The sequence below is a fragment of the Echinococcus granulosus genome, assembly GCF_000524195.1.
Source record: "Echinococcus granulosus chromosome Unknown EG_S00116, whole genome shotgun sequence".
Lineage (NCBI taxonomy): Eukaryota > Metazoa > Platyhelminthes > Cestoda > Cyclophyllidea > Taeniidae > Echinococcus > Echinococcus granulosus.
The window spans coordinates 197,790-220,414 of NW_020170496.1; the positions used below are offsets into that span (position 1 = coordinate 197,790).

Consider the following 22,625-nt stretch of genomic DNA (forward strand, 5'->3'; position numbering starts at 1 on the left):
GGTACAAATCATTTCACCATAACTCACGTCGAATGTTACTGGATGTTACGATTGGCATCCTCCCCATAGTATTTCATCACCGGAATTAGGCGACTTATTTAGACCCTCCCTAGGATGGCCGTTCGGCTGCCAACACCCTCTTCAATTGCTATGGAACAAGTTTGGTACGAAGGCTTCCCAGATTACTGATCGGCAATACATAAAATGGGAGTTAAAAACGTGAGAAAATGGATCTAGGTTTTTGAGACCTTTGAACGATTACATCCACTTCCATCGTCACAGATCATTGCGGCATCAAGAGGTCGGGCCATTACTATTGCTTACCTGTAGTTTTGCTGTTTTGTACTCATTTTGGAGGTGTGGAAGATAGTGGAAACGGTCGTCCAGCAATAGTTTTGCAAACTCACACATTAACTTAACTGACCAGTTGAAAACAAGTAGTTTAGCCACCAACCAGCGCTCCAATTCGGTTAATTCCTACACTTCTGGAGTTGCACTCGATTGTATTCACAAGGTCCAAAAGGGGCATATTCAAGAAACTCGACTATTTTTAGGAGATCAGCCCGAGGATTCAAAGGCAATGGCATGAATATTACCTAGTCGTCCTACCACCGCTTTTATTTCCTCACGTCACCATCGACAGTAAAGTTGGCTTCATTTCCACTGCATTTCAATTGTGCTAACTTCCACCATTAATAATTTCATCGACCCATTCATGCAATACAAAGCATTTAAAACTGCTAAATTTAGGAGTATAAAGCTCTACCAAAGGCTCGTATTTTGTCTACTGTCACTTGTCTGATTGAAACTCTTTTGTTCTCGTTCCATCTCACGTTCGTTTGAGCCGTGGTGGAAGGAGTTGTCTCTTCGAAAAGGTGGTGAAGAAGTCTGCAGCAAAATTTAGTGTGTCCTCGGGCTTCTCCATAAGAATGCTTTGTAGAAAGTCCTTCACCATATCAACAAATTCCGGATGATTGTAGAGGTAGAGGTGGTACTGACTCTTTAGTTCCTCCTGCAAATTCGTAAGCAATGGAAAATTTAAATCACCTTGTACACAGCGTGGTGAAGCTTATCAGAACAAAGGAGCCGCTTCCTCTCACCAAAACCACTTTGAGATGATAAATATAAACACTGTTAATGACGAGTTGTCTGTCAACTTAAAGCGCTGATGTGATTCTTATCTCTACCATCACGTAGTCAAGGTGTTAGCTCACTTTGCGTTCATGGAACCTGGAATAGAGCATGTAGTTGTCCCTCCAGTGGAAATCATTGTCCGTGATGTTTGGAGGTGGTAGGTACTGGGCTAGAAAAAATGCAACGCTTGATTGCAATCCCCACTCTACTAACTTTTCGTGACTAGCGATGGAAGATCCACTGTCTTGAATACGATAGGCAAGCCCACTTGCACCAAAGACAACAGTTGTCTAAACAAAAAAGAAATACCGGTTTGCGTGTGACTAAAAGAAATTTTATGCTCATAATTTTTACGCCGCGAATGAACCTTCTTTCAAGTGAAGGTAATTCCTGTGTGAGTCATCAGACTTTTTAAGGGCTCAAAGGTCAAACAGATGAAATTAAAAGCGATAAGAGATAATGCAGTTTTCTTTCTCAGACTTTGAATGCCATATCAAACGAAAAAATTGGCATAATTCTAATGCAAGCTATGGACTAGTTGAAAGTGTCTTTAATCACAGCATTGCATTAAGGTGTCAACGAGAAATGAATTACTATTATTATTTAATTTATCCGCTTTAAATTATGTTTCTTTTTTTTCTTCAAAAAACTGCTTCTGCTTATATCCACTAAGTTATTTGAAGTAAGTGCGGAGGAAGATTTCCTATCCTACTTAATTAATAAGATTGCATTCAGAACCTTGTACACCCTCCCTACCAGGTCCTCGGAAGAAAGCCGACCAATACAGGCCATAAGACATGTTGTTCACAAACTTTAAAGGGCCGTGTAATTAACCTTAGACCAAATCAACCTGTATATGACACTGGTACAACAAGTGTCACGTATATGTGACGCTGGTGGCAAATGTGCTAATCAAGCAAAGGGATGACATGAAGTAGTAGGTTATATAACCCTCATCCAAAACGGGATAAAGCTGGTGGAAGACAAAGGCATTCTTCTTTATCCAAGTGGCCTATTGACGATGAGGATTTGGGAACCAACTCACCCATGAACGGTGAAATATTTGTGCGTAGTGAAACTACTTCCCGTTGGTGAGACAATTGTTTGTTTCATGGCCAATTCCGACACATTTTTGTTGTCGTAGGAGACATTCCGTTCACACAAATGCTCCTATAAAGGTGAAAAAAAGGCAGATTTCCCCTTCTTTTCTCTCTGTAACTAGCTTTGTGCTACTCAAATGCGCCGCTGACATCCCTTTTTTTACATTGAGGATAAACAAATAAACTCACGTGGCTCTTTGTAATAAAAATCAACTGCGGAAGGGCCCTTCAAATACTTCACCTACTGACCTAGCCACTACTGCAATTCTTAAGCTACACATTTTCCGCAATGAGGTACCTAATTGCTGCAAATTCAACTTTTGCAAAATATTACATCTCTAACAGCGGGGACAAGTCTTGCTCTAGCCAGCCCTGCACAAAACTCACATTTTTTCCACCATCCTGCCATCTATTTGCTATTTGGTCACGTGATTGTCAAATACAGAAAATAAGGCGACCAACATCATTGTTCAAAATACTAGGGCGACATGGCGGATGCGAACGAGGCAGCCTCCCTTCCACCTATTCCGAAGAGCGGTTTGTGGTATTCTCATGAACAATTTTTTGCTGTATATGAAGATGAAAACCTTCTTCCGTGTGATTGACTCACTTTCGTACCTTTAAGCTAAATCATGTAGACAGATTGTAGTTACTATTTTCTTCTGCTCCTCAACGGGTAAACAACTTATAGTAAGCAAGCCCGTCTGCGGTTTACCACACATACATACACGCATATTCAATGCGTACTTGTATAGTGATGAGGCTTTGCTCGCCTTAGAGATGCGAGATGGGCGGTTGGATTGCAAGTCGTTTGTGAATGACCAAGCGATGTGTTCATTTCAAACACAATAGCGATTTTTCTTCACAGGTCAGTCCATCAGTCAGCCGTTCAGCAGTCAAAAATACACAGCTTATTCTTGAACCGGACATGAGGAAGTGAAGATAGCGAGCTCTAGGCAAAGTCGCCGTCAGCTTTTAGCTACCTGATACGGTGCTACTCACTGGTCACCCTGACATTGCTACAGAAACTAGTTTCATTCGCTAAAGATGAAGTTGAACTGATAGCGTATAACTTATGCAGGAAAGTGGACGCTGCTTAAATGAAGTAGCCAACAGCACGGCAAAAGTTATTGTACAATGTAAAACGCTGTACTTATTAAAGACAAGTGATGTGTACTTCCGTAAGTGACTAATCTCTCCTGGTCGAGGAGGGTTCTCATTCCTCTCTTGCTTCCAAATTAGAGGTTAAGTAACACGCCATAAATATACCGTACCAGAGAGACGACACTAATATTATTGAACATTAGCAAACCTATTAGCACGCCATATTAAAAGAAAACTAAGATGGTTCTCCAATGTGCGTCAGCGCGGTTGCCACAGGAACCACATTTGAGTTAAGTTCTTATTTGTGCAGTGAAACATTAATACAAGGTCAGATGCGCTTTGCGGTTAGTGATTATCTGCATTATGCTGTAATTTAAGTCCCGACAATAGCGGTTAACTAGCTCGGAAGAGCAGCCAACAAAATTCTTGACAAAGTGCACAAATATATCCCAATTCCTTCTAAAAATCTTATTGCACTGGAGGAACCAAATCAGAGAAGACTTGAAATTAGGTTAAATGAATGACAAAAGACAATCATGATGGATGCTTCTCAAATCACGCATAAAGCGCCGGAAACGAGGTTTGATAAGGCAGTCATTTCAATCAATCAGTAGCATAAAATTTAACAAATAAGCCTCATAAGAGTTATTCCCTCCGAATTTCTCCCCTTGTTTTTAGGCTCTGTGAAGTAGGGAATGATTCCGAGGAATCACAAAAAGTCGCTCTGTGTTGTGCTGATTTTAAGTTGTGAGGGCACCGTCGAATATCAAGAACATTTTTCACTCTCAGGCGTTCTTCATCATACACAAAGACATGCGGAGGGTTTTGGTTGGCAAAATTTGGCTAAGTAATGGAAGAGCCTTCAGTAAAACTAAAGCATTTGTAATAGTTTGGTAAATGGAGGTAGTGTAGTCGTTTTGATCACAGATGGAAGTGGTACTTTAAAGTACGGCCATCAAGAACATTTGAAATAATTTGCTCCCGTGAGGCTGTAGGATTGCCTTGCATTGCTTTGTTGTGTTTCTTACGTGAATTTTAAGGCAACCCTTCGTCGCATAAGCATCAAAGGAGAAGTCGTCTCTTAGAGGCTTGTCTTTTTAATTTCGCCACAAAAGCTGATCCATTTGTGGAATCAACACATGTGGCGTTGGGGAAACACCAGCCGTGGTTCTGCCACCTCTTGCAGCCAGAATTTCTTGTAATCACAGGGGATAAATAGATCGCAACAAAGGTGACGCCAGCTTAAACTGGTACACAGCAGCGCATGTGATAAATAAAATCAAACATTATAATAGATAGCAGCCATTTCATTTTTAGAGATTCAGTAAAATTAATCAGCTAAGTCAACAGTGGTTATACTAGGGTACTTGCGGCTAAGCATTACATTTCCTGATTTTTCTTGAAAATCACTTACACAAACTAGGTTGCACACCACTCCATCAGTATCCAACGTATTCACTGTGAATTTGGTCTCTGCACTGGTGATGGCATAAATCCGCTCAACTACCAGGACAGCGCCATTGGCCAGATACCAACCCAACTCGCTTAGCGATTGACGACGAGTAGATTTGGTTGATTCGGTGTTTACCCACTCCTCTATCTCCACAATTAGGTTGTCCAACTCACGATGTGTCCGGATGATGCGCTTGATCACCTGGTCCTTGGTCTGCAATGCAATTGGTGTTGCCTACGTCCGTTCATTCACTTACCTTTCGTGTATATTCATTGGTTTCGTTGAGAAGGTTCAACTGGCTATCTAACTTTGATGTGAGGATTGTGCAGTACTCGGTATCGGCGATACTGTATTCACTTCGAGTGTTAACCAGGACGGATTTGTCGTTGGTGTCGGCATTGACAGAACACTGAAATGATGGCAGAAGAAGAGCAGTGGTTGTAATTTAATCTTACCTCGTAAAAGCCTACGTCGGTGCCATCTTCTGCAATGGCACGGAGCGACTCACTGAAGGTTGCTTGATTGATTGTCGAAGGTGCTAAACCCCATAAACCGATGTGATGGTTAGCCGCTAAACTTACTTATATCAGTGCTGAAATCGAAGCTAAGCATGCTTGATCGATCTTTTCTAAAATGTGTAAAGCAATTCGGTTAGATCACTTTAAGATTTCACATTAAATTAGGTTTCGCTTTTTTGTTTTTTAATCAAAAAATCACCCATATAAGCAGAGAAAAACTTTCTGCATTTACTTGTCATAAAAACTTGCTCTTTGACATATTTGCGTAACAGAAATGCTAATTTTGCATAGAAACGCATTAAAACCAACTCCACACTATTTCGTTGTCGATATGGCCTATCGTTCACTATATTTAGCAGTTATTATCATGGTCTCTGACTCGATATTTCACGGTTAAGGTCGGTTCTTGGACCAAAAAATTTGGTTTTATTACCTAGATGAAGTGTAAAAACAAAAGGTTATAGTAATCTAAATACTGTTAGTAGAAAAATTGGTTAAAAATTATCAGTAAGCGCTGTGTCTCTGCATACCCATCACGAGGCCCAAGATGTGCTTTCATCATTTAGCTATTTCTAGGTGGTTTTTAAGTTAGACCCATTTTTATAGCTAACATTATTTGACAATTTTTTTGCTATTCATTTGCAACTTATCTACAGTTGTACTTCCTCCTAAGTATAATATGGGTCACCGATAAGTAGAAGATGCGAATCAAATTTCTAACAAATTTGTACTTAACTGGCTCTTTTGAAAAAACTGGGCACATAGGTTGTATTTTAGAAATGGAAATACTCCCCCAAGATTAAGCAAATAATTATTCCTGAATACCTCGGTTTAAAAAATTGCTCGTTTTATTCCCTATGGAGGTAAACTTAAACAAACTAAAATCATTCGTAAAAGCATGTTAATTGCTTAAATCAAAAATCCCAGCATTGTTGATTTATCTACCCGAGCCCCGTATTTTTCAAGGCTACTTGAAACTAACATACACGACACCCACTATAAGTCGTCACCTTATGCCTGTCCGCGGAAGTCGACAGAGGACGGGGCCGCCCGATGAGCCGTATACGGCTTATGGAGCCTCACGCAAGTCGAGAGCCATCCTCATAAAAGGAAGGAAAACTATGCGTAATACTGAAACGCCCACCCCGACGGAGGCCGACGCCCCACCCACCAACGAGACGTAGACAATCACGGCACCCCCAAACTTCTTCGAAGACGAAAGAAGGCATAACACTCTAGCAGTATACATATACTTCCGATATACAGAAGGGAGTGAGGCCACTGGCATGACCCAGGGTCCGGCCCACCCGGCGAAGGTACAACGGCCAAGGCACCAAGCGGCCTTTTACCAAAACCGGGGTTAAACAATCAACGTACTGCATTACCTCTGCATAAAGAATCAAATTAAAGATTTGTACAGACGATAGCATGGGGTACAAAAAATGCGCTGCTGGGCGCACACCGTTAAAACGAACGTTGAGAAAGAATCCAGGATAAGACACGATCTTTTGATGAAATACTACCCTTAAGGCCACTGGAAAGCCTCTCCATCCGGCTTAAATTAAATCGACTCAACAGAGGGCGCTTTAGAGGTGGTTCGCAACATGTATCCACAGTAGAGGAGGTGCTTAATGGATTGAACCATTTAGGAGTACCGAGCACGCGGTCTAAAGTAGGAAAAAGCAAAATTGAAGAACCATAAGAGCTCATCGCTCTAAACAAAGCACGAGTCGCAATTACGTCGTTGAAAACTCGAGGGTCGTCTGTTAATAGCAACCCAAGACGCGTTCTCAATTTCTTCGCTTGTGGACGGTGTTTGGCGCTCCGACGAAGTGGTTCCGTAGCCCATACGATCTAGAAAAATGATTATTGTTACTAAAAACCACAAATGGAGAAAACCCACCTCTATCGGGTAGGGAGAATGAAGATGCTCGTTTGATGTGAACCCGAAGTTTGGGTTCAAACTCCTCTATGGGCATTAAAGTCCGGAGGTTTGACGATAGCGACCTGCGACGTTTATGTGCACCGCGTCCTACAAGACAACAATCAGCAGAAATTGTACTGAGAGCCCGTAATAGGCGATTTGAATATTACAATATTGCGTAAAGCTGGGTATTTCCAAATCTCAGTTCGACAAGCACTGTGCACCGCATTCTCATTCCAAGATAAGAAGGAATTAACGAAGTTTGTCGGTACCTACGTCATTAATGTATAAGTCATGAGTAGTGATCATAACTTCATTCGACACGAACGTTCGCGACAAATAAGGGAAGAATGGAGGCTCCCAAATCTTAATGGCTCATTCGGTCTCAAAATCCCAACATTTCGGCTACTACATTAAAAGCGTCTATGAGAGACTAATTGTTCTACGAAATCTAGAACCACAAGTAATGTGGTCCCGAAGTATTTCAACTAAGAGTTTTTTATTTCCGAATTTCATTACGCTACGGGAGTAAAATGCCACTTTGACGGGTTTCAAAATGAAATGTCAGATGAAGGACAATGGAAAAAAGAATATAAAAAGTAGTTCAAATGTATTTTTACATGGTATGTATTAATACTGTGGCAAACGTGGAAGATAATTTAGGAAGCAACAACGTTCTACAACGGAAATATTGACATTTCGACTTGATCGCGATTTCAAGAGATCTCCCAGGATTGGAGGATAAAAGTGGCACCGTCTGGTCAACTTTGACTACGAACATGTAATATGAAGCGGAATCACAATGACAAAAACGCACCTCGATCAGATGATCGGAGCAAAGAAGGCCCCGTAGTTCCGCGTGCCAAAGCGTACTTGAGCTCCTCTATAGGAGCTATAATTCGCCGCCTACATGTGATGTTAGCACCAGATCCTACATATAAAATGACGGGAAAATAAACACGAAAAAATTGTTTTTTCATCCACACTTTCTTCTTAAGAGAAACCATAGAGAACTGCCAGAAACAAAACTCACCTCGGCTAGATGATGGGACTAACGTTGAGCTTTTAATACGGTTCTGGAGGACACATTTACGGTTCTTTAAAAGGGATGTACGGCGGATTTCAGCATGTCTTTCAGAAGCACATCCGAAGGGATTTCGAGGAACCAATGTCTTTGAACGTGGGCATGCTTAAGAGGAATAATTTGGATTTATTAATTTTAGACTCAGCTACTGCATAAAAGTGTACTTAAACTAAATGCTTTTCTCTTATTACAGTCAAATTCCGAATCAGAGAGGAAATAACACTATTAACCTACCAACAGGTATCACGTCTGAAAAGTAGTCCAGTTTTTCCCCATCAGAATCTTCAACTTGCATTTCCGTGTACTAACAATGGTGAGGTTATCAATGTTGGACATCAATCATAACCAACCTTTTTTATAACAGCGCCTAACCCTCCACTGAAGAACATTTCTAAACCTAAAAGAATGTCATGAGCAAAAAAAATCGATATTGTCGTAGCTTCTACTCCATAGTAAAGTTCTTACAAGAATTTTAAGAATTTACGACTGGGAAACGCGCTCTCTGATGGCAAATTACAAATTAGGTTAACCATGTAAGTAGTAAAACATGTAGCGTTAATGTGGTGAAGACAGTAAAGTTGGTAAAACTAAGCATTAGCAAACATTAAAGAGGACTCGACGCACCAGTAATACCAAAGGATTATAAAAGGACAAATCTGGAAATATGTCAATGCCAGCAAGGGATAAACCAACGCTAAAAAACCCGCCCAAGAAATCCATAAAGGGCAGAATGAGAATTAGAAGGCAAATGAGAGTAGTAAAACAATTTAACATGAATGGAAATAAATCAGCAAAACATAAATGATCAAAATGAATAAATATTAAAAGCGCCCGTGTAAATTATTGTATTCTGGTGTCAAGCCTTTACTTAATTATTTATTTTATGGAGAGAGAGTATTGCAAAAGGAAAAATTTAATACAGCAGCAACTAAAGCAAATGCATAATCCTTACTTATTACCCATTTTAAAGTTAAAAGTGCTTAAAAGCAGTGATCAGTGTCGAAGTATATGCAGTTTTTTTAATTAACTTAAAATTTCGTTGATTTATATTTCCGCTGATATATTACTGGTATGCGCTTGAATACATATAAATTACTCTGTTGTATGTAACACGCTGCCTGTTTGCTTAACCCTCGGTTCCGGTAAATAGACCATCGGGTGGGCTGGCCAGTGGCCCTAATACCTTCTGTATGTCAAATATATTGCAACATTCCGGGGCTTCCCTGAAGACGAAAGAAGACATAATACTCGGGCAGAAAATATATTGTAATACGGTGGTTGTTTATCCCTCGGTATTTGCCAGGAGCCGCTTTTAAATTGGCTTTTGCACCACACCGGGTGGGCTAACCTTCGGGCCGAGCCAGTAGATAAAATACCTTCTGTATTTCGAATATTTACATTCTACCCGAGTACTATATCTTAATTCGTCTTCAGTGAAGCCACGGGGCGCTACATTGGTAGCAGCGGAAAGCAAACCCCATCCTAAAGGACATCCGTCCTGATTTTCACTGCTGTGCGATAAACCTTAGCTGGGCGGGAGAAGTACGTATGCTACAGATGGGAGAATGGCGGTGACCTCAAATAAAAGGGTTGAAATTGACGTCTACCTTCAGTATCTCTCCTAGTTCCACGTTCTTTAGGAAATCTATTAACAACTGAAAAGAGACTGGACTTGAACCGTCTGGAAGTTAGTTTACAGCCTTCCCATACCGCACCTTCATGAAGCTATTGATAAAGTGAATTCGCGATACCTCCTCCATTTCCTTACTAGCTGAGTAGACCCTGGGCAGCTCGGAAGTGGAGACAATGTGGCAAGGAGGAGCAGACGCGAAACCCTTTCCTCACGGATCTGTGTTAAATCCCGTTCTTCCTCACACAAATCTGCTTTTAGGCCAGTGTGTCTATATTTATCTATGGAAACACATGATGGTTAGCACAATTCCCCATTTCTGTATCGAGTTCTTAAGCCGGACGAAACTCCAGATCCAATTAAATTGCCAAGAGGGATCAGTGACAATACGGTTAACTATCTCCTCAGTTGCATGCTAATTTGATGACTGGCACGGCCGGCTCGTGGGTGTTTCTTAAAGCACCGACTATGTTATGATAGCTGATGCAGGAGGTTGACCGAGGGGAGTGCCGCAGACAACTCTCGAAAGAAGAGAGGGGCTATGTAATATGGTGGTTGTTTAACTTTTGGTTTTGGTGAAGAGCCCTTTTTTGACTTGGCCATTGTACCTCGCCAGGTGGGCTGGCCTTCAGACCATGTCATAGTTCAAATACCCGGCTTGGTACAATAGCCAAGTCAAAAGTCAGAAGTGGCTCCACGCTAGTACCGAGAGATAAACAACCGTCGTACTACAATGTGTATTCTGCCTGAATATTATGCTTTCTTTCGCCTTCAGAGAAGTCTTGGAAGCCTACTAACATTCCCCAAAAACGGCATTTTATGCTGTAGTACTACCTCTGGGCACCAAATGTGCCGCTCTATTAAACAAAACACAAAATATCAACACAGTCCCATTCTTCTACCGTACAATGTCTCCAGTGCTTCTGTTTGTCAATTTTCTGAGCTGACCATCACAACGCATACGTTGTTCATAAGCGCCCACACAGTAGAAACTCCTGTAATTGTATTTCTTTGCATTTGAGATAGCATTAATTCACTACGTCATTAATACGCCACATCACTTTTATTGCATTTGAAGTTTTGCTCTATTTGTAAGCCGTATTTAGATGAAGAAGTGCACAGAATTTGCTCTCCTCATGACGTTGTCTTACAACGACCACTAATAGTAAAATAAGCTTAAAAAGTTTAGCATTTAATAAAATTCAGGGGGGCTACACACTTCTGATTTGTGTCACCTATTGTTTGTTAACCTCGAATTTTGAATTTAATCACAGAAATCAGAATGGTGGTTTTGTAGATCAAGCTTGTTCGTTGACGCCAACAATGCGGCTTCCCGAAATCACGCCAGATTCATAATAAGGCAAATTAATAGGTGCGACCGTATGTAAAGCCTTGAGACTCCCTTGAAGACACAAAAAACATAACACTGAGATAGAACATACTTTTGATATGCAGAAGGGCTAAAGGCTAATGGCATGGCACGGAGGCCAGCCTACCCGCGATGGCACAGTGGTAGAGAGTTAAAATAAAAATGGCATATTACACATGCATTACTAACATGCAGTTTAGTTAGTATTCTCCATTATTACATATTTGAAAAATATTCAAGGCAGAAAAAGTCAGCCAAAACTTTTTTCCTTTTTAAAAGGATGATATTGCCGTAAATGGTAAGGGAAACAATTATTTACGCTAATAGCTTTCCAAAAGGAAGCACCTGTATCATCTATCACTTTTTTAATGCGGACTGCAATGTCTGGAGTCTTAATTAACACATACACGGAATGTCTGGGCGAAGATAAGCATAGCTGGACGGCTACGTGATTTGATAACTAAAGAATCGGCACCGCCTTAACTGACTACAAAACGACACGTAGATACATAATGAATGTGCGTTATAGTCAGTATTATGTGTGTTCCTTCAAGATTTTCAAATGTCACCCTCAAAGTAATTGCAGTGGTTTACAAAATAGCACCAAGGACTGGAAAATGCTCCTGCCTGGACGTTTTATGTAGGCTATTGTCACCGACTACTCAACTACGTAGCAAACCCAGTCTCCGTAAGGCGTACTTGTGCTCTGCCGTATAAATTTACGTCCATGGTGGTTTCGTCTTAGGTTTTCTACACGTTATTAATATACTTCACCACACCACTTTGCTTTTTTATAACACTACGTAATACGCTAGTCGTTCGTTCAGCCGTCGGTTTTGCCAAAGAGCTAGCCTGTCTTGGCCAGTGTGCCTTTCCAGATGGGCTGGCCTTCGGGTCATGCCAATAGCCCTAATACCTTCTGCATGCCTATGTATATATATCTTTTGCTCAAAAAACTATGTACTCTTTTATTCTTAGGGAAGTCTTGGGACGCTACAATTATGGAGACTTGGAGAGGCACAATAAATTTGCATTTGAGGTACATTTTCCAATTTTTTTAGCATCTTTAATAAGTGTAAATTTGAGGTGAGAAATCTCCACAACAACATTTTTGACATGAGAAATAGCACTTTGAGCTGCAATTATTTCCTAACTAAATCTTAAAAAAATTCCTCCTAATTTCGCAAAAACTATTTTGTTAATATACTAAAGTTCTGCAAAAAAGCCTAAATTGACGTGGACACACCTGCGTAGATTACGGAATCTTGCAGCAACACTGCGTTCATAATTTGAATACTTAGTAAATATTTGCTTAATTTGGTATGAAACGCTGTGATTTATCCTTTCTTAAATGCAGTGCCCCTTGAGACTGTGTAGACTGCACATCTGCTCTACGGCTTACATTTTAGGCCCTATCAGCACCCATCCACCTTTTCCGCCCCTTATTTCAAATTGTTGGTTTGAAATAACTGGTAAGAGTTCATACAATACCACAGTTTAGAAGGAACTGGTGTTAGGTTCTGCTTTAGCAACCAATAATGTCTCCTGAGTCATGCGGTTGGCGTAAATCAACCGCAAGCCCACTAAAATCTCTAATTAAACAAACATGTATTACACATCGTCCTCATAATGCTACAATGCTTTGGTATCTTGTTGAGGTCCGTGTCTGACTACGTTGGAACCTAAGTCTCCGCAGATTGTACTTCCGCCCCGCGGCAGGCCCCCCCAGGTAAGCCAGTGGCCTCTACTTCTTCTATGGATTGGTGATGGTATTGCGAATAAACTCTACTTTAGGCAGTAACTACTTGGGCCAATGCTTAAAATGTTGTTGCAGTATAAAATACATTGTTCTTTGAAATAAGATTTAGACGTAATACTATGGTTGTTTGTCTCTCGGCATTGGTAAGAGCCACTTTTGAATTGGCCTTCGCACCACCCTGGGTGTGCTGGCCTTCGCGCCATACCAGTAATGCAAATACCTTCTATGTGCCGAATATGTATGTTCTGCCTGAGTGTTATGTTTTTTTTTCGTCTTCAGGGGAAGTCTCGGGACGCTACATAAACTAATATATTTTGTGATTTGGGGAGGCGACAAAAAGAAGCCAGTGCACTAAAACACGCTACGCCTACCTGCCTTATCCAAGGACTTATTAAATATTGCTTTTTGAGGGTTGTTTAATTTTATCAGAAGGCTGTGTTCGCGAAATTTCGTAAGCAGCGGGACATATTTCTGCCCATTGTAATGGACCTCAGTAATAAAGTGCCAAAATGCATTGACTTTATTGCTAAAGTTTATTTTTATATTATATTAAAGTGGAATTAATTTAGTATTTAGCTCTCTAAGATCTTTTGTTTGAGTTGCCACACTTCTGCCCGTTTTGACTCGTTATGTCGCGTGAGGTTAGGTAAGTCTTTTTGTTTTGCTATAAATCTTAGGTCAAATATGCGATTGATGCGTCCGGGGATGGCTGTTATTGTCCTCAGCGGAAAATATGCTGGTCGCAAAGCCATTATCATCAAAAATTACGATGATGGTTCAACGCAGAAACCGTATGGCCATGCTCTCGTTGTCGGCATTGACCGTTATCCCCGTCGTATTCTGCGGAGAATGAGTAAAAAGCGGATCGAGGGCCGCTCCAAGATAAAGCCATTCATAAAATTGATCAACTACAATCATATTATGCCGACTAGGCACACTATTAACATTCAATTCAACACAAGTGTTGTCAATAAGAACTGCCTAGTTGACAAACCGAAGAAAAGAACAGCTCTTCTGGAGGCTAAGATGAAGCTCCAAGAAAGGTATGGTTGACTTGTCTTAATCCATTCCTCTACGCAGGTACCGCACCAACGAAAACCCCTGGCTCTTCCGTAAACTACGATTCTAGTTTACCTGTGGACGTGTAAAAACCTAATAAAATGTTCGGCTACCATGGGAGGCCTACTCTGCTTTAGTAATGACGTGGATCAGTTAACAACTCCTAAGCCGAGTTTGGTTCGGACGCCCATGCGCATGTTAAGAGTTGTTCGTGGAGGTGCAGTGTTGCTAACGTCCCGAAACGGAGTAAACCTCTCTTGTACCATTATCATAGGATAGTGGCCTTATGGCTCTTTGGTTGCGGCGGCGTTGTTATATCTGCTCTGACAAATCTACGCTGGGGCACTGCCGTGTGTGACGCCCCCTCTGGCGCCGCTTTCTGTGCTCCTGATGCCAACCGGCTTCGCTGCTACTCGCACTGTATACCCCAAACGGGAAATGGGACCAAGTTTACTTAAAAAGGGTTTACTAAACGGTTGCATGGTGTCTCACATTTGGAGTGTGGACAACCATCTATTTACAAAACGCATTGTCGAGGCCCGTTGCATCCATTTTCGCAGCTCACATACGCCTGCTCTTCACCTGAAAATGATTGCAAAATTGCTCATTATTAGTCGTTGCTTTTACAGAGGTAGCAGATACAACTAGGGAACTAACAATTCTGTCAAATGCGGCATCGAAAAGTCCGGAAGTGGGTTCGGGCGCTGGAACGGGAGCGAATGTCTCATTCGCCCCAGCATCAGTGGGTGAGGCTTTGCGCTTCAAGCGGTGCTGCGGAAATGAGGGCATCATTTCTGGTTCACAAGCTACAGAGCAGCGAGAGGTCAAACTGCATTACGTTCCCATAGTACTGTGAAGGGGTTGACTTCAGCAACTTACGAAGAGGATGTTCCCTAAAGTAGGAGCTCTGACAGCACTCCCTGGCGCGAGCGCGCCTCATTGGATCGTACATGAAGAGGAAATTAAGTAACCTAAATCCGGCATCAGAGAGCCAAGGAAAGGTCTGGCGAAGGTTGTTGTATCTAAAAGCCGGTGCATCAAACATTAAACCTGACATTTTGAAACCGATATAGCTAGTTTTAACTTTCACTTACTGCTGGGTCTTCAGCGTAATTTTCTTTAGCAGAGGTAACGAGCTCATCCCCTAGAAGATCATTAGGTTCGACATTAAGCTACCATTTTACAGATCTATGGCATCAAAAATATGGACCTACAGGCCAAATACGTTCATTTGGGGTGCCCAGTAAGTCGATGATCAGTTCCAACTGGTGCACCTCGTTCTTACCGGGTAAGAGGGGCTTGTGGAGAAGCAATTCCCCCATAATGCAACCCGCCGACCTGTAGAGGAGAACCAGATAATGAAGGCGGTGGTCCAACCCTAAAGATAAGGTGAACAAGCACTCACCATATATCAATTGCCTTGGTCTGCATCTTATCACCCAGCAAAACCTCGGGCGCGCGGTACCTGCAGCCACGATGCGTATTTTCATTGGAAGCTTTACCATGGGAGCAAATGGAATAAAGAAGGGAACGTACCACAAAGTAACTACCTTAGGTGTCATCGGATGCTGCGAATTGGATGGACGCGCAAGTCCAAAGTCAGCTTTAAGATATTCAATAATCAATGGGGAAAAACGTTACCTATCTTCACCATTCCTTTATCGGTCATAAGCAGATTTGATACTTTCAAATCACGATGAATTATGAAGTTCTCGTGAAGGTATCGCAGACCTTTGAACACTTGCAGCATGATTCCTTTGACCTGAAAATTATCGAAGATTAACCTGACTGATTACTCCTACCTGTGCTTCTGTAAAGGAGTTTGGCATGTTATCTAAGAGGCTCGCCAGGTCTTGTTCACAGTACTCCATTGAAAGAAATATGCTGGAGTGAAAAAAAAAAAAAAAGAAAACAAAACCACTAGAAAGAGCATCCGAGTTGACGCTACACATGAAATAGTGCTGAAGAATTACATCTATCAAATAAAGCAAAAGACGGGCACTAAGCGTATATATAGATTTGAAGAGAGGGAATAATACACAGGTGAACTACCACACTTCAAGTTAGATGTCTGATGATTTTAAGAGAAGCATTAATGGCTGCTACCTATCAAGACTGCGCCCCACAACAACCTCCTTCAGCTGGACAACGTTTGGATGTTTGATACTCAATAAAAGGGTTATTTCTCGGAGACTGCTAATCGGGATCCCTGTGGCGAATAAATAAAGAAATTTGTAAGTCATACCATCTCTCTCATTCTCCATTCGAACCTTCTTCAGCGCAACTATGGCTCCAGTAACGGAATCACGTGCCCTATCTTGAGAAAAGGTAACAAATGCACCTAAACATTACAGACAATGCCATATGTGCCCTCGCCAATCCGATTCAATTTCTCGAAATCAGAAACACTTCTACACCTGCCCTCCTACAGTCAAGTAAAGAAGGAAATAAGAACATAATACTCTAAACTGCGTGGGTATCCTGAAAGGGATTAGCTTCTTTACACCAAAGAGCTTGAGTTCGTCAATGCCTGCATCCATAACTCAAAACAACAGGACGACTGTTAATAACTTAAACGAACAGCAACACTGGGCGCAGCAGCGCCATCATTTACCCCTCAATTATTATCCTTTATCTGACACTTGAAAACTCATTTTCTGTTATTTATTTACAAAAAATCAAACCCGCAATTTTATTTTACTTACCGCTGTTAGGGTGTGGCAATAATATTACGTGACCATATTTTCATGATTTGTGACCTGAATGTTGACCATACATTGCTCCATATTTGTTAGTCTTTTACTTACCTTCACTCAAAAAATTCTTTTGTCAGAATACCAGGGTAAATTTTAAAATCAAAGAGCACTTTGTGTAAGAATACTGACAACAGCTTATCAGACAAGTAAAACTAGATTTTATGGTTCATGGAAAACCCGCGATAAAAAAACATAGTTTGTCAACGTTTTAGTTTGCAATCAATGCGTTGAAAAGTGTTTACTTAACCATTTGTGCTCTTTCTGTAGTTCATTCACTCATCCAACATTTTTCATGTTTTAAGTAAAAAGCATTGCTCCTTTTGAAATATCACCTTCTTAGCCTGCATCCTGTTCTATTCCGAATATCATTATTCGCACAATTAAGAAGGGCTTAATGTAGAACTGCAGAATGTCTTGTAGGCTATGACCCTGACCGAAGGACCGTGCCAGGAAGTGAGGGCACAATCCGCGGATTCTGGAAATCAAAACTGTTAAGCGCTATACACATGCCATATTTTCCTACCCTAATTAATCTAATTGAAAAATTAAATCAGTCATACCACTTCTTGTCTTTAAACAATATTATTTTATTAACATGGTTGACTACAAGTTGATCTACCGTACCATTGTACAAGCTTAAGTGATTCGGCTTCTCGTACGAATATCACAAGCTGTAGGCATTTTCACAATTTACCAAAATATTTCGAGTCCCGGTTTAAGTGTACACTATTCCTTCTACTGCGCCATTTATGTTTTTTTTCGAAAATCATTGTTTAAACTAGGGCTGCGCATATTACTGATAAATACTAGTAGGACTTTATTCACGAACACCTTGACGTGAATCAAGCAGTTCACATGATTGTAATACGGCTCTGCTTTAAAATTCCGTTTACATATATTTTAATGTGAGGATACATATTCTATGCAAACATAATTTCATGTATCGCCAAGGATGAATTTAATGCAATCAAGGTTTTGTATTTTCTATATTCTAGGTGCAGCCAAAACAGATGATTGTATTTCAGTCTTCTGAAACAAGTGCCTTGAAAGCGGTTAATGGTGGAGTTGTTTTCTACTCCCTTTTCATAAATACAACCAAATAGGTATACGATTATTAGGGCATAAACACAAAAGGCATGTCACCAGGAGATTAAGCCCACCGGATTCTTACATTGGTGATAGAGGTAGCAGAGTGACAGGTGGCATAAACAGAGTTAAACGATACAAATGCGCACATCACACATTGCTAGTTTTAATAATTCCCTTCATTTGGCCTATTTTATGCCACGCAGAAGGCATAAACCGCTTAGTGGCATTCTAAGTGTTTACCATGCTAAAAACTTAAATGCCACTGTCTTGTTTATCCAAAATCCAGAAGTAAATTAAATCTTGGCCACAAATCATCAGCATTTGGCGTCGACATCGACTATTGATAAACGGCTTTCCATAATAATTAGTCATACCCTTTGACGCAAACTTGCGGTCACGACACCCCGCTCGGCACTGTACAGACGTAAATATTTCACTAGGATCAGATGACACTTACCACATGACTGGCGTCTACCCTAGTCGTGATTCATTTCCAAGTCTAAATAAACTACACTACCCATGTATACTTCCGGTGACCGAAAATGTGACAACTATGCAGAACGTGAGGGTCATTATGTTTGCACACAGCTCTCATCTCCCTCTCTTTTTCACTTACGTATACAATCAACGAGATTTTTTGTGGCTCGCATTATTTATAATGCCAGCCAGTAAATGACTTTGCTGCCGTTAAGAGGAATCATCGCCTCCACTGACCTCTCGATTTCAGTTTTTAGGGTAGATTGGTCATGCCAGCCGAAAGCTGTCACCTTTGCAGGGTGGCGAATTCAAAAGGGGAGTCCTAGCAACTCGTTAAAATTTTGATTAACATGAGTAGATATACAGGGCTTCTTTTTTCCAAAACCAAGGTTAGTTGGGCCAAAAAACGTGTTATTTTCAGCCCTATTTGCCCAATTTACACGTCGGGCGATAGTCGAAGATCCCAGAAATGGTATTATTTGCCACAATAACCCAACCTGAGCTAATGACGAGGCACAAACTTCGGGGAGAAAGCAGCTTAAAGATATTTGTTAGCAGGATAAATTCCGTCCCAATTCAATGGGAGTCGTAATAGAGCCTCTCACATCATTTTTAACACCTTGATGTCACAACATGGAGCCATGTTATGTCGCAGCCGGGACGTTCTGTGACACATACTAAATCCAGAGTATCTAGGTTAAATTTTGAGTACAATGGCGCTGAATGGCGATCAGAAATGGGATGTTAATTATTTCATTACTTTGACTCAATTTAATGAAACTTGATTACTCGACTACACCTATCAACTAAATTGGGATTTTTGGGTCTGGATCGGTTTTGGGGGAGACACATCAACGTTTACATTTGCAGAACAATTCTTCATAATACAGCAGCCATTTTTGTGAACTCTTTTAATGACCACTGGAGAGGTCACTAAGGCTGCTTAAATTAATGTAGGTTCTTGAGTTAATAGCCTTCAATCTATGGAATCGGGTCAAGCACGGAGAGCTCATCAAAAGAATTGCTGGTTTCAAAGAACGACTACATAGAAGCAACATACCTGTCAACCATCCCTAGTTGACTCGCCTTTATCTTACAACTTCAAAACTTCCAATTTTTTAACACCTCCCTCAATAGATTACACTTTTCTTCTTCTTAAAAGGAAAATAATTACCTTACATCATTCTTAAATTACAACCTAACCTATGGTGTGCGGTAACTGACCAGTTGAGGAGCAAATTAACCGACATTCACTGAAGAATAATCCTTTTCCTACCAAAACACCCTCATCTGTTGAGTGGAAAGTGCCATTCGTGATTTCAACGCAATATTTGGTTCTATAAAGACAGCTTTGGAGAGTCCAAAAATAACCTTCTAATGACCCTACACAGTGATTAAGGTAAAAGCACATCTAAGGGTATTTAGATCCTAGACGGGAGCCATATTCCCTCCTCAGAATTCAATATCCACTCGTTTCCCCACAGCACAAATCTTAGGTTCAATTTTTACATTTTTGATACTCGCTTCTTAAGCACTCATACTACTATTCCGATTCTTCCACAATTCGTTAAATAAGGTTCAATGCTTCTAAAGTGGCATAACTAGTCAGATTCATTCAATGATTAAGGTCGCTTCGGTATAGAAGTGGCTTCAACTAGTCTACGTGGATGGCTCCGTAGAGACGGTGGTAACGTCGTCGTAGTCACCGTCCTGATGGGATAGTGCAGCTCAAGGAGGGAGAAAGAGCAGCGTCCATAGGTGTTGCCATCTCGAACTTTTCTACACGTCAGTCCCGGACAACAGGGTTCGTGGTTCCAACCGCCGCAGGTCTTGTCCAGACCCCGACAATCCTCGTCTTTGTAATAAGCGAAAGAAAGGAGGGTTTAGGACAATCCACTGAAGCTAAGCATGGCCGGATGAAGTGTCAATGGCATTAAAATTAATCCTAGGAGGGGAAGAATTTCAAGAACGTATCCTAGCATCCTTGACTGGATGAACTTTGCTACGAATAGCTCTTTATAGAACACGACCAACCAAAGTAAGTGGAATTCTGTTGTGAAATTTGTGGCAGATAAATCTACGAGTTGCATTAATATCACTAAATGCAATTGTGATCATAAGGAACGCCGAAGATGTTCTTCAATGCAAGTATCGTAGAATAAGAATATGTAGATCCTTTCAACTTCCTTAGAAGGTGATCAGAGCTCTTCTCCCACCATGCCTATCCTACTAGTCGCCCGAATTTCTTGTATGCTTATGGTGAAGCCACTTTTATTTTTGAAGGCCTTACAGCTACTTGGGGGGACTACTTTGTACGATAAGCAGCTTCTGGATACAAGTGATTTTTAGCCATCATAGTTGGTAATATTTGTCACGATTCTTGTCAGCTACGATGCTGCACTGATAAAATGGCGCAACTAAAGGGTCGGCACAACATTTTCAAACATAAGGAAACAGGTTTAAAATCAGGATGTTCTAATAAGCGTAGAAAAAAGAATTTGACATACAGGAAGCAAACACACTGCTGCCTTTTGAACATTTCCAGGGATGTTGCCTTTATTGTTGAAACCAATGCTGTTAGTCAGTGCGAATACAAAGTTTGAAAAATTAGCTATTTAATTGCCTAAGGTTTAATTATTTATGGTCTTTTCATTGCTCACCAAAATTAAAAATGACACCAAATTCACGTCCATAAAGCAACAATTTAAAAGAAGTACACATTTTATGATCAAACGTGTGGAACTTGTGATAATACCCATATTAATGTCTCTCCGTAGATAGCTTGGGGTTTCGCAATTGGCTCATTAATTTCCACACTAGCCTAAATTCTCACAAGTTTGAGCAATATGGAAACCGACACGTCCGGACTGATTTTTCTATCGATCGGAGCTGGTTTACCCCACCAATCTTTTAAGACGTTTTGAAATGATCTACCCTATTATACTGTGGCCGTACGCACCAAATGGGGATTTCCTATGATGCCATCTGCAAAGGGCATGGAAAATTAGCGAAATGCAATACGTCGACTTACTTGAGCGCGACGGCAATGCGATAGCATGTAAAATGCAAGTGAGCAAGAGGAGCCCAACGGCATGCACCCTTGTGCAGCTCATGCTACCAAAGATTGCGTAATGAACGCTACACCAGTTGCACCCATTTGATAATTGAGGTCATTACCACAATCCAGATAAATGGTAAACAACGACGTCTGATTTGTTATCGGCTTCATGAGGGTCACTTTGATGCCTGACAGGGTAGTCTAAACATATGGCCTTGCAAAATTTGATTAAAAAATTGGCCAACGCCATTCACTTTGGAAATATTTGCCATAAGGCAACGTATACACACTTTAGTTTGCACAATGCCTGACGTTTAAAACGCCGCAAGTCGATTTGAACCTGTGATTTGACCTGTCAGGGTAGAATGCGAATTTTAACTCCACAGAGAGTTAGGCCAAGGTTAGCCTGGAAGTGTAGTTGGGGGAAACTGATAGCTGAAATATATCTCTTGGGGTTTTGGGAACAATGTTGGCGTAGGTATCCTGTTTGCAGAAAAAAAACAAGTGCGATTTAATTTTAGCCTAGTTTGTCTAAATTCAAATTCGGTAACAGATAGATGGATGGGAAGAAAAGGTATTCTAAAGTCGAATGATTGGAACATCCTTTTCATTTATTATAAAATCGCACAAAGAATCCTTGCTCAAATTTCCTCTGCTTTGTGCATTCAAAAAGACTTATTTAGCCTCAAATCGTAATATTCGAAGACTAAAGAGAATCATATTGTCTCCCAGACCAGGAACGGCCTCTATCGGGTACTGTTTTGCCTCAATCACGTTCGCGGTTATCATAAACAGATAAATAATGGATGTCACGTATGTGTGACGCCGGTAGCGAGAAAGATATCGAATAACATGAAATGTATTTACTGCCCTGGAAACCACTACTTTAATACGAAAAACATTACGAAAATGAAAGTGAATTACAGAAATTTGTGATGGGAGTTGAAGCAGAAATTGCCATGACTCTAAGATTGAGGTAATTCCCCTATTGCACTGATTAAAAAACAGCCGAATAGTAAGCGTCCCTCCTAAATTCATGCATAATTTTCCTATTATTGTCAATATCTAACTGAAAGGAAAAAACCGATCGCTTTGCACTTTAAATTCACCA

General features: G+C 40.8%; 4 protein-coding genes across 4 annotated transcripts; 1 reads left to right on the forward strand and 3 right to left on the reverse strand. All coding sequences in view use genetic code 11, as the record gives it.

Moving 5' to 3' along the window:
- Window positions 1–829: 829 nt before the first annotated feature.
- Window positions 830–9,037, reverse strand: EGR_08708 (hypothetical protein; the record flags this gene model as incomplete). Its single annotated transcript, XM_024497957.1, has 17 exons — window positions 830–1,012; window positions 1,215–1,303; window positions 1,348–1,424; window positions 2,180–2,304; window positions 4,753–5,004; window positions 5,048–5,200; window positions 5,247–5,329; window positions 5,373–5,419; window positions 6,320–6,377; window positions 6,785–6,976; window positions 7,050–7,163; window positions 7,213–7,341; window positions 8,051–8,164; window positions 8,267–8,422; window positions 8,552–8,621; window positions 8,668–8,714; window positions 8,938–9,037. The coding sequence occupies 17 exons, from the start codon at window positions 9,035–9,037 to the stop codon at window positions 830–832; spliced, it is 1,989 nt and encodes a 662-aa protein (XP_024347639.1).
- Window positions 9,038–13,704: 4,667 nt separating this feature from the next.
- On the forward strand, window positions 13,705–14,204 carry EGR_08709 (60S ribosomal protein L27; the record flags this gene model as incomplete). Its single annotated transcript, XM_024497958.1, has 3 exons — window positions 13,705–13,721; window positions 13,753–14,118; window positions 14,156–14,204. The coding sequence occupies 3 exons, from the start codon at window positions 13,705–13,707 to the stop codon at window positions 14,202–14,204; spliced, it is 432 nt and encodes a 143-aa protein (XP_024347640.1).
- A 491-nt stretch (window positions 14,205–14,695) lies between these two features.
- Window positions 14,696–16,674, reverse strand: EGR_08710 (Cell division protein kinase; the record flags this gene model as incomplete). The annotated part of the gene is made up of 12 exons (XM_024497959.1): window positions 14,696–14,716; window positions 14,792–14,940; window positions 15,014–15,156; window positions 15,229–15,278; window positions 15,349–15,472; window positions 15,540–15,599; window positions 15,671–15,737; window positions 15,776–15,896; window positions 15,937–16,018; window positions 16,241–16,451; window positions 16,487–16,559; window positions 16,597–16,674. The coding sequence occupies 12 exons, from the start codon at window positions 16,672–16,674 to the stop codon at window positions 14,696–14,698; spliced, it is 1,179 nt and encodes a 392-aa protein (XP_024347641.1).
- A 3,404-nt stretch (window positions 16,675–20,078) lies between these two features.
- EGR_08711 (hypothetical protein) lies at window positions 20,079–21,569 on the reverse strand (the record flags this gene model as incomplete). The annotated part of the gene is made up of 2 exons (XM_024497960.1): window positions 20,079–20,311; window positions 21,488–21,569. The coding sequence occupies 2 exons, from the start codon at window positions 21,567–21,569 to the stop codon at window positions 20,079–20,081; spliced, it is 315 nt and encodes a 104-aa protein (XP_024347642.1).
- Window positions 21,570–22,625: the final 1,056 nt, after the last annotated feature.